Source organism: Thamnophis sirtalis, unplaced genomic scaffold, assembly GCF_051295495.1.
Source record: "Thamnophis sirtalis isolate CommonGarterSnake01/CBP01778 unplaced genomic scaffold, rThaSir2_p1.2 scaffold_4, whole genome shotgun sequence".
Taxonomy (NCBI): Eukaryota; Metazoa; Chordata; class Lepidosauria; order Squamata; family Natricidae; genus Thamnophis; species Thamnophis sirtalis.
The window spans coordinates 64609105-64627854 of NW_028261384.1; the positions used below are offsets into that span (position 1 = coordinate 64609105).

Consider the following 18750-nt stretch of genomic DNA (forward strand, 5'->3'; position numbering starts at 1 on the left):
AATATTTTCTTTTGTCATAGTAAGGAAAATTTACATCCAACTGGATAAGTGCAATTCTATTAATAGGGGTCACGCTAATGGGTCATCTGTTACAAATATTCCTAAAGCCATGTGATTTTTTTTAGCCCTACTAGTTACAGTGAATTCAGGTGATTATGTAAAATTTTATTTTACTCTTCTTCAAATAAACATGAAGTCTACATCTGAGTTTTCAATGAGGGTTTTTCTCATTTTCTTAGGATCAACACAAGATTTGAACTTGTGTTCCATTAAACTCCTTCTGTGTACAAGTTCATTGACAAACGTAGCTGACCAAGGATATCAGCCATATGAATGATTCATTATAATTTTAATTTCCTTATGTAGAAAGAATTACTTAAATCAGGGATTCAGGCCTGATCCACATTTACTAATGTCAATAGTTGTGATCTGGAACAGTAGTTGAATGGGAATTCGTCCACTCCTTTTACTGACTCAAATATTATTTTATACTTCCATATAAAATTTCAGTTCATCTTGAGGAAAAAGAAGTACTAAAATGTTGTAATTGCATGTGAAAAAATATCCACTTACACAGATTAGGTTGATTGCAAAATGATATAATGTGTTCCTTCACTACATAAAACGTACTGGACAGTTTCATCATAATTTGTTAAAGTAACTTAACATTGATATGTACAAGAAGAGAGGGGAAAAGTAACAAAACTTACATAATGATGTAAACTCTGCTCCTTATATTAAACACAAATACAATAGGGACAGCTTCTACTGAGGACAACAATGATATTTCTTATTTTGGTAATATCAAATCATTAGAATGGATGCCTATGATGATTAAATATATTGTGCATATTTGTTTCTTTAAGCAGATTTCATTTAATATGAAAATAAAATTTAGGGAAAACAAAATATATACTATGGAAACCAAATCAAGGCTATATTATTTTAATATTTTATAATAAAAAACTATTCATTGATATTACCTTTAGTGCTGAGATTACAGCTGAGGGATAACTAAGTCCAACCATATTGGATGTACGCCTGTACATTCTATCATAATAAAAATAATGTGTAAGAAGTGTAAGAAATGAAAATCCAAACATACCTAAATTCTTTACAGTGGATCTGACTTATCCAAGTAAAACAATTTACCTTTGTTTTTTCCCTCTTTTTTCATAAATTTTATTAGAGATTTTAACTATAGTAGTAAAAACAAATGCAAACTATACTCAGAAAAAACAAATAGAAAGATTAAAAAGTTCAAAGAAAAGGAGAAAAGAAAAAGAAGAAAGTTAGTTAAGGAAAAAGAAAAGAAATAACTTACAATCTTCATCACAAGTAAAGATAAATGTAATTACTCTTCACCTTTATAAAATTACAAACAAAGAAGTTTTGGGAGTTTCATCACTGGAAGCTTTTAAGAAGAGACTGGACTCTCATCTCTCAGAAATGGCATAGGGTCTCCTGATTGGGCAGGGATTAAGACTAGATGACCTACAAGGTCCCTTCCAACTCTGTTAATCTGTTAATATATAAATCTCTTCTTCCCATAACTTAACCCTGATCTATATGCACATCCATCAACTTTTCACCCAAATATACCTATTGTGTTTCTATGACAAATATTTATTTGTATTAACAAGTAGCTTCCAATTATACCTAGTGCTTTCTACAAATATGCATTTTGCATATAAAGTGTCATGTGCTGTGATATAAAGGGTATAAAATTTACTACCTGTGTCCTAATAGAGACTATCCTTGGAGACTATCAGATTTTCTATTTTTCATTCATCTAAATGGGCTGATGGGCTACAAAGAGAAGTATTAGTAGTAGATTGGCAAAAATAATTGTAGGCCCTAAGTAAGTCCTTTTCTTATCTAAGTTTCTTTTCCCTAGAATGCAAAGTAGACTATGTCACTAAGAATGGATTGGATTCAGGTTTATACCAACAATTGAAATCAATGAGAATAAAATTATCTTCTTAAATCTTTAAATATGCTTATTTTTAAATCTAATTTATTATAACAGTTGCAATATATATGTATGTGGCAATCATATGTAGTGGTGGTTTTGTTCATGGTTATTTATCTTTGTAGATCATAAAAAATACAATCAGTTTGGTGTAGTAATCAAGTCATAAGATTAGGACCTGGGCAGTGGTGTATTAACTATTAAGCAGACTAAGCATGTGCTTAAGGCACCAGGCCCAAGGGGGCACCACAAAGTTGGGAAAGAAAAAAAAAACAATGAAGATTTATGCAGTATGTTCAAAGGAGGGGAGCACCAAGATTTGTCAGTGCTTAGGGCACCAATGAGCTTTAATCCACCACCAGACCTGGAAGACCATGAGTTCTAGTTCCACTTCAGGCATGAAGCCATTTGGGTGACCTTGGACCAGTTTCTCTTCCTTGGCCCTAGGATTTGGCAATGGCAAAAAAATTGTCATCAGTCAACACTGACTTGAAGGCACTAATTATCATCAGAATGTGTGTGTGTGTGTGTGTGTGTGAGAGAGAGAGAGAGAGAGAGAGAGAGATAGTCTTTATTCAAGACTCAAGATAAAATGTACAGTCTCTGTCCACTGCTTTTTACCTCTCAACAAATATTCCAGCTTGAACTGCATGAACAATGCTTCTGAAACGTGGTTTTTCTTCACTTCTTCTTAGCATTATACCCATCTGTTGGGTGAAAGTAGAAGCCAGCCAGTCCCGTACCTCTGAAGGCACAGAGTCAGACTGGATATCGCTAAGCTCATCTTCTGTGTCCAAGAGGCGCCTACAAAGGACAGAGGAAAAATTATATTAAGTAATACTTATCTTGAAACAATATTCTTCCAATTGTCAGACATGTAAAACCCATATATAAATCTATTGGTTAGTGAATTTATCAATAGCAATAGCAATAGCAGTAGACTTATATACCGCTTCATAGGCCTTTCAGGCCTCTCTAAGCGGTTTACAGAGAGTCAGCATATTGCCCCCAACAATCTGGGTCCTCATTTTACCCACCTCGGAAGGATGGAAGGCTGAGTCAACCCTGAGCCGGTGAGATTTGAACCGCTGACCTGCTGATCCAGCAGTAGCCTGCAGCGCTGCCTTTAACCACTGCGCCACCTTGGCTCATAATTTATAACTTTGTTTTATTCTATTTCATTGTGCAGATGACGTAAATTTAATGAAAACTATTACTGATAGCTTATTTTTAGAAGGCACAATAATCATGTAGTGCACATTATATTTTTAGACTTATTCATGATTAAAACTGCAATATATCCAGAACTCAACTGTGCATTTATGCTTAGCATATTTTTAAATGCTAGTGGCTTAACCAAAATGCTTGTCTGATGTTTTTTCCATTCTTTTGCCATTTCAAAAGTTCAAGATAAGTTATTCTATGGTAGAGATATTTCCACAATTTGAAAAGAGACAAAAGAAAACATAAAAACTCATGCTTGTTAGTAGTAACTTTTCAGTATTTAAAAAATAAAACTATTTCATTCCAAATTCTTCTACAGTTCTTCCAAACCTTTCAAGACTTCTATAGCAAACTTTAACACTGAATTGAAATGTTTTCTTTATGGAATGTCTTTGGCCTACCCTTCTCAGTATTGGACAAATGAGAAACAACAATCTCCTTTATCAAGTTTTGAACTGTTAATTTAGTGATAGTGATAGTGATTTTAAAGTTAATTTCAGTTGAATTGAATTGCATTTGTTTATTATGTTAATTTGCTTGTATTTGTATGCTGCCATAATGTGCAAGGGCTTCTTACAGTTAACAAACTATAATGGTGATCATAATTTAAAATGTACATGGTAATCATTAGATAGAACAATAAATTATTAATACTGTTTCTTGAATTATCATGCAAATAGAAAAAATGAGTTTAAACTGAATTATATTTTTAGAAATGGAATATAAGTTGAACAAATTTTTATATAAAAATTAAAGATGGCTAAGTTGCCAAGCAAATGTTTTAATAATGCTGAACTGAATGCATTCTTTGTGCCTCTATATAGAAAAAAAATCATTTCAGCCTTGTGCTTTCTGGATGGGGCCAGGTAGATAAGTTTTAATTTATGTCTTATTAACAAATCATTTTCCTCTCACACAAAGTGAGAATAGCTGCAGCTGTTAGATAAGAGAAAGTGTTTGGTGGAAACTTGATGAAAGAATACTGGAATAATGCTAACATTTTCATTTCTTAAGATAACATATTTACTGATTGTAGTATTTCTAGGAACATAGACATTTTTTAAAACTTTATTAGAAGAATATATATATATATATATATATGTATGTATGTATGTATGTATGTATGTATGTATGTATGTGTATATATATATATATATATATATATATATATATATATATATATATATATATATATATATATATATATATATATATATATATATATATATATATATATATATTAAAAATATGCCCTATGGTCTAAAAATATTATGAAGTATTGAGTTAAAAACAAAACATAAATATACTGAAATAATTACCTCACCTAGTTTCATCAATATATACAGATTCCAACACAGTAGCTGCGTATTCTAGGTTCTTTTTTAGATCATCAACAGAAGCATCTCCTTTCTCCAGTTGTTTTACCAAAGATCGTAATCTGTGAGAAGAAAACAAAAATTTGATTCATAGAATTCTGTTTTTCAAATTTTATGTTCTGTAAGTGCTACTTAATATCCCCCATAACATTCTTAACTTCTTAATAGCACAGTCATAGTTGTAATAAATGAAGGTTACTATAACTATATGCAATCCTAGGTCACAGAAATCACAGTATCATAGCAAACCTACTAATATTGTCTAGATTAATTAATACCACAATAATAGAAGATTCATTTTTCTAAAAGCTTTTTCAATATGGCTTATAGTGTAATTTAAAATGTGCAGGCATTAAAAATTAAATACAAAGAAACAAAGAAAATAATATATACAGTATATATTACAAGACAAAGTTTATTAAAATATGTAGTTTTCTAAAAACAAGAACAAGTCGAATGATTGCATTATTAGTATTTACAAATACAATAAATGCCTTTTATTTCAACAAGAAAGATTTTCAGCACTACCACAAGAAGCAGGGAGGTGGCTGTCATATAGATTGAGAAAAGAAAGAGAAAAAAGATTAATATATCAACTTCAAGAGGAAACTGGTGAACTACAACATACAATAGAAGGGAAGAAAAAGATTGCATACAAGTACTTTCAGAATCTGTATAAAGGGGAACAAGTAGATGGAAAACAAATAAAAGAATATCTAAATGGAGAAGAAACACCGTCAATAACAGAAGATATGAAAGAAATATTGTCAAAAAAAAATAACAAACATAGAATTGAAACAGGCGATTCAGAAACAGAAAAATAATAAAACGCCAGGCCCAGATGGATTCCCAGCAGAATGGTACAAAATAATAGATGAATTGAACGAATTGATAGAACCCTTGATGTTGGAGATGTATAATGAGACACTGATGAAAGCAAAAATACCTGATTCATGGAGGGAAACACATATTACATTAATATTTAAAGAAGGTGCAGATAAAAAATAGATTCAAAACTATAGGCCAATCTCTTTGTTAAATGCTGACTATAAAATATTCACAACAATAATAGCGGAGAGATTGAAAAAACTATTAAATAGTTATATACATCCAGACTAAAATGGATTTCTCCCAACAAGACAAATCAGGAATAACACTATAATAATAGCAAATATTTTAGAGTACTATGAGGGGCATCCAGAGAAACAAGTGGCACTTGTCTTTCTGAATGCACAGAAGGCATTTGACAATTTAAATTGGGAATTCATGATACAACAAATTAAGAATATGAAATTAGGGGACCAATTTGAAAGATTAATAGAAACGATATACTTAGGGTAACCAGACGTCCCGGATTTGGCGGGACAGGCCCGATTTTTCATCATTTTTCCCGCGTCCCGCCCGCTTCTCAAAAAACCCCACTTTATTTCGGCGCTCGCTGGCTCTCCCGCCCATCATCAGCTGCCGCTAGCTCGCTCATTCCTTTCCCCCATCTATTCTATTCTACACTAAAAATCTAAGCCAGCCCAGCCTGCCGCTCACTGATTGGCCTGGACTCCAGCCAATCAGTGAGCTGGCTGGGATGGAAAACGTGGCGTGCTTAAAGTTTTCCATCCCAGCCAGCTCACTGATTGGCTGGAGTCCGCTTAGCACGCCGCATGAGTCCCCCGCCCATCCGTTGCCGCTCGCATGGGCGGGGTAGCGTAGCGAGTGAGCGGGGAGCGAGCTCGCCTTTCCAGCTCCACTTCCGGACAAGCTGTGGGAAAACTTCTGCGAAAAGTGTCACCTGGGGCCGCCGCTTCTTCTCCGAACTCAAAGTGACGGGCGGGGCGAGTGAGGGGGGGTGGCGGGATCGCCGCCCGCTGCACTGCAGCTGACTCACCCCGGGCCGGGCGGGCTGGGAGGCTCTGGGCGTCCGGGCGGGAAGAGCGCAGAGAAAGGCAGAGCGGCGCTCGACGCGACTCTGCTATTTCTGCTGGAGGAGTCCCTAGATAGGGAAGGTGGGTGGCGAGGCAGAGCAAGGGAGCACAAACGGCGGATCCCGGGCTCATATGCAGAGGGAGCTCTCCAGGCACAGGAGCGCTGGAAAAGTGCTCCGCTCATGCACCCACCGGGACGGAGCACGCTCGCTCGTTTGCTCCAGCCCTGCCTGCCGGCACGACTTTGAGGTGTTGGCTTGCCGCTTGCCTTCCACGTCGGCCCGCGCGGAAGGCAATCCAGCCCTTTCAAAGTCATGCCGGCAGTTTAGAACTCGCCCGCCATTCAGCGAAACATCTTTCGCTGAATGGCGGCCGAGGGGCACACTAAAGTGCCGGCATGACTTTGAAGTGTTGGCTTGCCACTTGCCTTCCACGTCGGCCCGCGCGGAAGGCAATCCAGCCCTTTCAAAGTCATGCCGGCAGTTTAGAACTCGCCCGCCATTCAGCGAAACATCTTTCGCTGAATGGCGGCCGAGGGGCACGCTAAAGTGCCGGCATGAGTTTGAAGGGCTGGCTTGCCACTTGCCTTCCACGTCGGCCCGCGCGGAAGGCAATCTAGCCCTTTCAAAGTCATGCCGGCAGTTTAGAACTCGCCCGCCATTCAGCGAAACATCTTTCGCTGAATGGCGGCCGAGGGGCACGCTAAAGTGCCGGCATGAGTTTGAAGGGCTGGCTTGCCGCTTGCCTTCCACGTCGGCCCGACGAGCCATGTAGATCCCTTCTTCTTTCCCCCCCCCCTCCCTCCTTCCTTCCTCTCCTTCCCACTCCTTGCAACTGGCGGCGGCGAAATTGTAGTGATCCGAAGGGTTTGATGGCTGGCACAATGAAGGTCTTCTTCATCTCCTTTACCTCTGCAGCGTCCCCCATTTTCCTCCCCTCCCACACCCGCATAGCCTCTTCCCCTCCCCTCCCCCTATAAGGGATCTGCAACCCATGCGGGAAGTTTGGGGGCGGTCAGCGGTCACCTTAGATATACTCCACCCAAAGGGCAACCCACCCGAATTGTATGAATGTTGTGTTTTTAACGATGTACTGTCTTATGTGTTAATTTGTATGTCCTCCCTTCCTTTTGAATTGTAAGCCGCCCTGAGTCCCCCCAGGGAAAAGGGCAGCATATAAATAAAACTACCATACCATACCATACCATACCAAATATATTATTAAATGGGGAAAGTACAGAGACCTTTAAAATAATGAAAGGAATAAGGCAGTGTTGCCCATTATCACCTCTGCTCTTTATCCTGACGCTTGAAAGTCTTTTAATAAGAATTAGACAAAATTTGGAGAGGTACTAAAATTAAAAAACAGGAGTATAAAATTCAGGCCTTTGCAGATGATTTGATATTCATTATAGAAGACCCGCTAGAAACAGGAAGTAGCTTAATGCGAGAATTAGGAAAATATGGAGTTGTAGCAGGGTTAAAGATTAATAGAGAAAAGACTAAAATGATAACTAAAAATTTGAAGGAAGAACAAAATAAAGAATTAGAAAGAATAATAGGATTGCAAGTGACAAAGAAAGTTAAATATCTTGGAATATGGCTAACTGCAAAGTGCTCAACTACAAAAGAAAATAATTATACAAAATTAGTGCAACAAATAAAAAGAGATCTAGAATTATGGGGGAAACTACAACTATTATTATTAGGGAAAATAGCAGTGATAAAAATGAATGTACTATCCAGACTATTATACTTATTTCAAACAATCCCCATAAAATTAGGATATTTTTTTTACTAAATTGAATAAGATTATATTAAAATTTATATGGCAAGGGAAGAAAGCCAGGATAAAGTTGAAAGCTCTACAGGATGACAGAAGCAGAGGTAGTATGGGACTCCCTGACTGGGAGTTTTATTACAAAGCAGCAGCATTAACATGGATCAGGGATTGGATAAATTAAAAAAAATAAAAGAATACTAACATTAGAGGGCCACGATTTGCAAACGGGATGGCATTTTTTCCTATGGGAAGAGGGTAAAAAGAAACAAAAATACTTTGACAGACACTATATTAAAGAGGCACTGATACAAGTCTGGAATAAAATTAGAGAAAAACATTACATGAAAATACCGATATGGCTTTCCACTATGGAAGCCATGACACATCCCAATACACTAGATCTATGGAATATGGTTAGATATAGTGAAATTTTAGACAGCCAAGGGAATTTGAAAACAAATCCAAAATTAAAGGAGCAAAATATAAATACAGATTGGTGGCCATATCTCCAACTACAAGATACAAAAAAAGATGTAAAAGAATATGGAATATACACAGAATTACAACAAATAAATAAAATTTTAATTGGCCCGGAAAATAAATTCATAACAAAAATTTACAAATATTTATTAGAAGTAATATTAGAAGAAGAAAAAGTTAAAGGTTGCATGATAGCGTGGGCCAAAAACTTTGGTTACAACATAGATCTGGTGGATTGGGAAAGAATTTGGAACACAAATTATAAACTAACATGATCAGCAGCACTTAAAGGAAATATGTACAAAATGTTTTATCGTTGGCATTTAACACCAACAAGATTGGCTAAAATGTACTCAAACATGAAGCCGACCTGCCGGAAGTGTAAAAAAGTACAAGGGCCTTTTATCACATATGGTGGACCTGCCAGGAAACACAAAAATATTGGACAAAAATTTGGAAATGTGCGCAAGAAATTACAGGAGAACAGATAAAATACAAACCCAGAATCTTTCTGCTGGGAATAATCAAAGGGAAATATACAAAGAAAATTAAGTACATATTAACACATGCAGATTGAAAAAAACAAACTAAAGGAAAAGAACTGCTCATTATAGGAATTGCTACAAGAATAAGAAGCAATATCCAAAAAGTAGTCTCCAAAAAGAAGAAGGGGTACTAAGAAGCACAATATAATTTGAAATACTTATATAAAACCAAGATCACTTATTAAGTTACATATTTTACATCATTTTTAAATATGGTATGCAGATAGAATAAATGAGAAATTATATGACAAATTGCATGTAAAAGTTTTATAAGAATTACAGGTAGTCCTCACTTACTGATGGTAATTGGTACTGGAAAGTGTCAAATTACAAATTAAATCAACTGTTTGATTTTTTATGACAATATATCTGCATTGGGAAACAGCTATTCTGAAATAATGTGTTGTTTTCTGATTTCATGAACAATATGTCAGCACTCCTGGTCACAATTCAGTAATAAACTACAATTTCTTGATTTTCCACAGTTTAATTCAACTGCTAGTCTAGAACTTGGCAGAATTGCCACATGCACATTTATTTATTTTTTACTGGAAATAAATTGATGCCAAATAAAATGGCTTATTCCCTATTATCATTGCAACAGTACAGTCTCTCTGTTATACTCACTGCTTAAATCTATTGATTTTCCTTCACATTCTTCATAAATAAATGGATTATTTGCTAGTACACATATAAACTGGGTGAAACCAGGCTTAATAGCAATAACCAGGCTTAATAGCAGTAATCTCAGTAAATAACCAGCTAAATATGAGCCAGTAGTGTGCAGCGGCAGCCAAAAAAGCCAACACAATCTTAAGTTGCATTAACAGAGGGTACAGTCAAAATCAAGTGAGCTACTAATACCACTCTATAAAGCCATAGTAAGATCACACCTAGAATATTGCATCCAGTTTTGGTCACCACACTATAAAAAAGATTTTGAGACTCTAGAAAAAGTGCAGAGAAGAGCAACCAGGATGATTAGGGGACTGGAGAATAAAACATATAAAGAATGGTTACAGGAACTGAGCAGGGCTAATTTAGTGGAGAGAAGGACAGAGGACACATGGGGGCTGTGCCTGAATGTCAGGGGCAGGCGCATGCACAGAGAGCACACACAGATTGCATTTTGTGGGTTCAGGCTCATATGCATGTTTTGGGCACTCAGTCCAGAAAAGGTTAGCAATCACAGGTATAGGGTCTCCTGTTTGGGGGGGGACCAGAGGTGGGTTTCTACTGGTTCAGACCAGTTCACCCGAATAGGTACTAGAAATATAGTGTATCTTTCCAAACCGGTAGTAATGGCAGCCTGGCCTCGCCCTGAACTGGTTCTCCTGATGGCGCCATATGCGCTGCCATCTTAGGTTTTGCTTCTGCGGGGGTGGTGGTCACGGACCATTCAGTGCTATAGAAAAAGCAGTGTGTGTGTGTGTGTGTGTGTGCGTGTGTGTAGGAGCGGCATGGACCGTTTGGTGCTGTAGAAACAGCAGTGGCAGGAGGGGGCACATTTGGGGCAAAATGGGAGATGCTCCACCAGCAGAGGCTCCACGTAGAAGCAAGGGTGCAGCAGCAAGGGAGGCTGTCTGTTCTCCAAACCTGTCCTTGGAAGAAGGAGGCAGGGATGCCGGCCCTGGGCTCACATCCCTTACTGCTCACCACCACCCACCCACTCATCACTTTCCTGGGAAGGGCCTCAGACCCATTGCAGGTGGCTGTCCAGCGGAGCCAGGAGCATTCCCAGGGATGGTGGGGTGATGGGGAGATTGCATGGGGCTGGAGGCAGCAGGGTGGCAGGGGTCAAGGCCATCCTGGGTGCCTGCAACAGGACATGGCAGCTGTCTGGGATGGAAGGTGGTCAGAAGCCCACCCTGTGAACTCCACTTGGAGGAACAGGCGCCGGGGGTCTTCCTGCCACCAATGCCACACAAAGCACCCCAGCCTGGGTTTTTGCAGGGACCTGGGGCCAAGGGGCCACTTTCTAACTTCAGAAGGTAGCTGGGCAAGGTGAGGCTGAGCTGCGAGTCTCCCGAAAAGGCTGCCTAGTGGGCAAGATTCACGCCAAAGCCTCTCATGCAAGCGGCAGGTTGGATTTCTCATCTTCCACTCCTCTTCCTCTCATGGATTTCTCCTCTTCCACTCCTCTTCCTCTCATGGAAAGGGGGGGGGAGAAATAACACAGCAAAGCAATTAGTGCAGGAGAGAAGCCGTGTCCTTTTGCATCCTGCTAAAACCCTTTTTAAGTGAGTAGCCACCTGACCTGCATGCGCCTTTGCTGCACTTTGGCATTTACTTGAGGGCTGTCTCCCTACATATGCACACCGTCACGGCTACTCAAAGCAGCTAGATGGGGAGTGTGTGTGTGTGTGTATGTGTAGGGGGGGCGTGGATTGTTTGATGCTGAGGGGAAAGTGAGGCTTCTTTGCCAGCCACCCAGCTGGCAACACAGAAATTTTTGCCAGTTCTGTGGATGTGGCTAGGTGGGGGGGAGATATTACTGAGTGGGCGTGTGCATGAGTGATGTCAAGTTGGCCACACCCATTCAGTCACATGCCCCCCACACTCACAGAACCAGTTATTAAAAAAATTGAAACCCACCCCTGGATATTCTCTATTGTGTTGCAAGTTAGAAGAAATTTCATTTAACATAAATGAATGTGTCAAATGAAATTTGGCTGTAAAAAATTCTGTTGTGTTTTCAGACTAAGTATAACCACCGCAAGCAATCAACAAAGCACATAGTGAGTAGAATCCATGTTGTTATAGTATCTATCACCTAATATTTTCAAATAAAGCTTTGAAAATAGAAGTAATTAGCATCATTGAACTTAAAATGATTTGTTACCATAAATAGAAGAATAGTGAAAAATGTTTAGGGATGATTCCTTTTTATTCTCTATATTATTATTGAGAAATGACATAACTTTCCTACTTAAAATTAAAATTCAGATTAGCTGAGCTCATCCAGGCGGTTCATTCAATTAGTATTTAAGGTGCAAACTTCCAGTTGCTGAGTCTCTTTAAAGTTTAAACATGTGGGGCTGATTTTGAGTTTGAGGGATCTATTTGTAATGCTATTCCTTATGTTCACAATGAAAAAAGTATCAGGGCTTTCAATCTCCAGTGGTTTGCTGGCCTGGGTCACTGGAACTGGCAGTAATACAGACCAGCCACATCTTCAAACCAATTCCCTGGTCAGCACGGCATGTTTTTTTTTTTAAATGTTCTGCACAGATTTATTTATGGGCAACTGTGCATGTGCACAAAATTGTGTGCACACCAAACCGGCAGTAATGCCGGCAGTAATCCATCCCTGGGTTGGACTAGATCACCTACAGGGTCCCTTCCAACTCTGTTAATTTAATCTTGGTGGCCTTGATGCAGGGGTGGGTTTCTCGCCCCGTTCCAACCGGATCGGTTGGAACAAGGCCGGCGGCGTCCTTGCACACGCACGCGGCGCGCGTGTGCACGCACGTGGCATCCTCGTGCATGCACGCGGCGCACGCGTGCACGCACGTGGTGCACGCGTGCACGCACGTGGTGCGCACATGCGTATTAGCGTCTGCACGATGCTCCAGCTGCTCCTGGAGGATCACGCAGGCGTTCTGCGCATGCATGGAAAGCGCAAAATTCGAAAAAACCGGGTAAGGAGCGGGCGTGGGTGTGCGGGTGCGCGCGGGCATGGGGGGGGGCTTCGCCGTTCCCGGAAGTTACTTACTTCCGGGTTCGGCGACCAACTGGATCGCAGGGACCGGTGCGAACCGGTCGAAACCCACCCCTGCCTTGATGAAATCTGCCATCTCTGGATTGAGAAATTCTTAACTCTCATACACAGGGGAAAGCAGGAAGAAGAGATAGAGTTATTGCTTCAGTAATAATGGGATTGTTTAAATGATAAGAAAGAATAGAAAGTGGATGTTTGCATCCAAAGCCTGAATAAAAAGAAGAATTTAAGGAAATAAGAGTTATCAAGCAAAGATTGTTCCAAGCATTATAGGACAATAAAGAGAAAAGCATCGAAGCATTTGAAGGACAAAAAATTATATATTTCAAAGTATGGTAATCTCAAGAGTTGAATCCTTCAGTCTCAAAGACTGAAAAACTCAAGATCAGGAAGAGAATTGAAGTTTGCACTGGATCTATAAGCAGACAGGAAGAGACTTTGTCATAGTTATCTGGGAGAATTTTCATCTACAACACACTAGGATCTCAAGAATTCACAGGCAGAAGAACAACAGGGGACACTGTGCCAGAGCTATCCTTGGCACTATCTAGGTTTTCAGCAGCCTAGAATGATCCAGAGATGGAGAGCAAGCTGAGTCCCAGAATTGAATTGAATTGAATTGAATTGAATTGAATTTTATTATTTATATGCTGCCCTTCTCCGGGAGGACTCAGGGCGGCGAACAATTCAAAAGGGGAAAAGGGGAACATAAAACGAAATACAAATAATTAAAATAAGCAAGAGTCGCACAACCATGCAAGTCGAGAGGGGAAGGAACTCATCACTCCCAGGCCTGCCGGCAAAGCCAGGTTTTAACGGCTTTTCGGAAGGCCTGGAGAGAGGTGAGGGTCCGAATCCCTGCGGGGAGTTCATTCCAGAGGGCCGGAGCTGCCACAGAGAAGGCCCTCCCCCGGGTAGTAGCCAGATGGCATTGGCTAGTAGATGGAACCCGGAGGAGGCCAACCCTGTGAGATCTAATGGGTCTGTGGGAGGTAATTGGCAGCAGGCGGTCTCTCAAGTACCCAGATCCAATACCATGAAGGGCTTTATAAGTTACGACTAGCACCTTGAAGCATATCCGGAGACTGATCGGTAACCAGTGCAGCTCGCGGAGGATAGGTGTAATGTGGGTGTACCGAGGTGCACCCACAATCGCTCGCGCGGCTGCGTTCTGGACGAGTTGAAGTCTCCGAATACTTTTCAAGGGCTGCCCCATGTAGAGCGCATTGCAGTAGTCCAGTCTTGAGGTCACGAGGGCGTGAGTGACTGTTGTGAGCGCCTCCCAGTCCAGGTAGGGACGCAACTGGTGCACCAGGCAAACCTGGGCAAATGCCCCCCTGGTCACAGCCGACAAATGGTGTTCTAAGGTCAGCTGTGGATCCAGGAGGACCCCCAAGTTGCGAACCCTGTCTGAGGGGCGTAGATTTTCACCCCCCAGGCTGAGTGATGGGATATTGACCAAATTTTTGGGAGGGAAACACAACAGCCACTCGGTCTTGTCTGGATTGAGTACAAGCTTGTTAACCCCCATCCAGACCCTAACAGCCTCCAGGCACTGGTACATCATGTCAACCGCTTCACTGAGTTGGCATGGGGTGGACAGATACAGCTGTGTATTGATGGTGTTTTATCCCGTGCCGTCGAATGATCTCAGTGGCTTCATGTAGATATTAAACAGCAGGGGGGACAGGACCGAACCCTGAGGAACCCCATATTTCAGGGGCCTAGGGGTCGACCTCTCCTCCCCAACTAACACCGACTGCGACCTGTCCAAAAGGTAGGAGGAGAACCACCGAAAAATGGTGCCTCCCACCCCCACCTCTCGCAACCGTCGCAGAAGGATACCATGGTCGATGGTATCGAAGGCCGCTGAGAGGTCAAGAAGCACTAGGATGGAGGAATGACCTCCATCCCTGGCTCTCCAGAGATCATCGGTCAGTGCGACCAAAGCGGTTTCCGTGCTGTAGCTAGGGCTGAATCCAGACTGAAAGGAGTCTAGATAATCGGCTTCATCCAAGGACCACCGGAGTTGCGAGGCCACCACTTTCTCAACAACCTTCCCAATAAAGGGGAGGTTGGAGACTGGACGGTAGTTGTTCAAACTGGCTGGGTCCAGTGATGGCTTCTTCAGGAGGGGTCTCACCACCACTACCTTCAATGCCGGTGGGAAGAAACCCTCCCAAAGAGAGGCATTCACCACCGCCTGGATCCAGCCCCGCGTCACCTCCTTGCTGTTCGTGACCAGCCAGGAGGGGCACGGGTCCAGCACACATGTGGAAGCACTCACCGCTCCCATGGCCTTGTCCACTTCATCAGGAGCAACAGGTTGAACAGAGGCTGAACAGATGTAAGATTAGTCAGTTGAAAGGAAATCCTTCATAGAAGATAGAGGATTAGGTTTTATCTCTTGAATAGCCTTTTTGCCTTACATTCAAGCTTTATCTTAGAACTAGAAAGTATCTTCATCTGCTGCTTATTCAGTGTTTCATTCCCAATATTTCTTCTATGTTGCCCCTCTACTAGATGCACAATGAACTCACTGATCACTCTACTAACCTGCCCTGTGATTGCTAATTAACATTGTCTTCATGGTCATATTTTCTCATTTTAAACTCATCATGTGACTTGAATTTCTGTTTTACAAATCTTAATTATATGTGATGAAACTAATGAGGGAAATATTTTGCATAATACATATACTGTATTTTTCAGAGTATAAGACACACCTTAATTTTGTGGGAGGAAATCAGGAAAAAAACCTTTCTGCCTCTTTCCCAGCAACATCCATCAGTATTCATCTGGCTAACATCTTTGTTGCCTCAGTTGGAGATGGGGATGCTGGGCACCCATTCATGGTGGGGCACAATTTGAGGGTGGCAGGCGGGGCAGGGGATGGGGTGCCCGGCATCCCTGCCAGTGGTAAAGAAGTGCCCCAGGTGCTGCTGAACTCTCCCCTCCTCTCACTCGTTGGGGCGGGAGTGGTGAAACTTCACCTGGCATGCTGCCTCTCCTCTCCTGTCGGCTGTTATCCAGGAGAGAGGGGGCAAAACCATGGTCGCTGGCAGTGACGCTTAAGGGCATGGGCTCTAAAAAGTGGCTGCCAGGGCACCCCATTCCCTGCCCCACCTACCACCCCCAAATTGTACCCCACCGTGAAATGTGCATCTTAATAAAGCCACGACGCAGGTTTCCTTTGCTGCCTGCGCACTCCAAGTGGCCAGCAGCCAAGCCGCCAAGCTGGCAATTGGCCGGCTGCCTCTAATCTGCCTGCCCTGTGTCCACACCTGGCTCCTTCACCCGACTGTGCTGCCCTCTTGCTTTTCTCCCTGCTTCCCCCAGCTGACAGTGCTGGCCAGGAGAAAACAGGCAGCGAGTCTGTAGAGGAGGAGGAGGGTGCGTTGTTCTGCAATGTGCACCGGGGAACTGGGAAGGAAAGCATTTTCAGGTGGCAGCGCATGCTGGAACAGCCTGCCATTGAAACATGATGCACTTGTTTGGTCTCTGCACGTGCCCTTTTTGGAATCGAAGAGAGGACCCTGCAGCTCAAAAATGCTTTCATTAAAAAGGCTTTCATCGCAGTTCCCCAGGCAGCTTCAGGAATCAGGCGCCATGTGAAAGTGAGGATCCCAGCCACAAGGACCCCCCAGAAAATGTGACGTGCGGAGCTGGTGGATGGAGCTATATTTAGAGTATAAGATGCACCCAGATTTTCACCCTCTTTTGAGGGGTAAAAAGGTGTATCTTCTACTCCAAAAAAAAAGGTATTTATTAAAAATATATCATTCATTCATAATAGATTCCAGAGGAAAACTCTTTAAGAAGTACCATCAACATAATGGTTTGGCAGACCAACTAGTTCTGATTCTGATCTGTTGAGACAAGTTACTGTTACGTACGTACGTACATTGTTAAATTTATATGTTTTCACATGCTCACTGGGGATTGGTTGCCCAAACCCCGGGAAATTTAAACAACTGTCATTGGCCAGCTGGTCTGCCAGAGCTCCTTAAAAGGCGAGCTCCAGCAGCCCAGCCGGCAGAGCGCACTCTCTTGCAATAAAAAGTGCTGAAACTCACTCGTGCCTCTTGCCTGCTCCTTCTCGCTGATCTAACACTAGCGATGAAGGACAAAGGGACCTGAGAACCCTCATTGGACAAGCAGCCATTTCACACAAGGACCAAGACCCTGCACCACAGCACGAGATGGCATCGCAAGCATCCTCTGCACCAGCAAACTTCAACCCGCAGACAGAGGACTAGCACACATACATGGGGCAATTCTAGATGTTCCTGGAAGCCAATGACTACCAGGACTGGCCAGACAATAGGAAGTGGGCATTATTCCTAACTTACTGTGGAACGAAAATCTATAAGATGGCATAGACGTTGATTGCCCCAGCCAAAGTAGAGACTGTCGCATGGACAAGCCTACAATGCTTCCTGGAAGACCAATACATGCCATCTGCCGCACCCATGGTGAGCCAACGGGAAGGAGAGATGGTGAATGATTTCATGGCTAGCCTCAGAGGAATCATGACCCGGTGCGAATTCATCAACCCAGGAGAAATGATGAAGGACCGGATCATCCTAGGAATGAGAGATCTCTCCTTGCAAAAGAAACTGCTAATCAGAAGCAGAGTCTCATTCAAGGACGTGGTCAAGGAAGCCCGGGCAGCTGAGTCATCGGATAACTCGGCAGCTGTCAGATCCCTAAAAGTGATACTGCCATTCAATTGGGAAGAGGGGAGCCTTGGAGTTAATTCATTCGCTACATCTGTAACAACTGAGTTTTACAACTTTACAACTTTACCTGTCACCAGAAGACTGAAGGTCCCAACATCTCTGGAGGGATGTTTATGATAGCCATGTGGAATATCTTACTTTAATGTCTAACTAGAGATAGCCATGGGAACATGTGTTTTATTGACTCCCAGTGCAGAAGAGTTAAGGAAGCATCTTCACACTTGTGTATTGGTCAGAATCTGCATTCGGACAAAAGGGAGGTGTCATTATCAGCTTAATCCCATTTGCATGGCCTAAAGGTTTTCAGATGCTGCTTTGCTTCTAATGGTTTCCATCCTGCCTGATTAAATATTCCTTTTGAAATAATCCATTTCAAGAGTCTCAAGTTTGAAGAGGAGTCATTACAGCAGCGCACATAAGGAAAATGAGTGGGATACACCAAACGTTCTGGGAACTCAATTGGGCATCTGAAGTTCCAGAGTACAACGATGAAGGGGCCAATGCCATTGCCATCCACTGTATGTACCCAGAGAGGAGACAAAGCACAAGGGACATAGAAAGCAGATAGCCACATTGCCCAAGTTGCATGGGATTCCATTCAAGAGCGGTGTGCTGTTTCCGAGAAGCCATCTGCTGTTGATGCCAAAGGAAAGGTTACATTGCCAAGGCGTGCAGAGCATCCCAGCCCACCCTGTCCCAGCAAAAGACCCATGGCTCCACGGGGGAGACCAAACAACCCATGACCTGGCCAACAGTGGAATAAGTGGAGAGAGGAACAGTACCAAGCGCAGAGGGAGATCCATCACACCGCTGGGGCGACTCAGACTCCTACGAAGGGGAGAAGTTCCATGCCATGGTAACCATTGAAGGGGGACCATGAAAGATAGAGCTGGACACAGGATCATATTTTATGATCTTGTCCTGGCAGACCATTAAGAAATTGAACCCGACAGCCAGCAAGAAGTTCCTCAAACCACCAAACATCCAAC

The 18750-nt window shown here is 42.1% G+C and overlaps 1 protein-coding gene across 1 annotated transcript in view; it reads right to left on the reverse strand.

The window, feature by feature from the left end:
• Window positions 1-18750, reverse strand: part of PDE1C (phosphodiesterase 1C) — a 477912-nt gene that overhangs the window by 116913 nt on the left and 342249 nt on the right. Inside the window, exons 4-6 of the mRNA XM_087714401.1 lie at window positions 4521-4634; window positions 2594-2776; window positions 984-1050 (exon numbers count right to left, since the gene is read on the reverse strand). Of these exons, the coding sequence (XP_087570527.1) occupies window positions 984-1050; window positions 2594-2776; window positions 4521-4634 (364 nt within the window). The remainder of the gene's footprint in view (window positions 1-983; window positions 1051-2593; window positions 2777-4520; window positions 4635-18750) is intronic.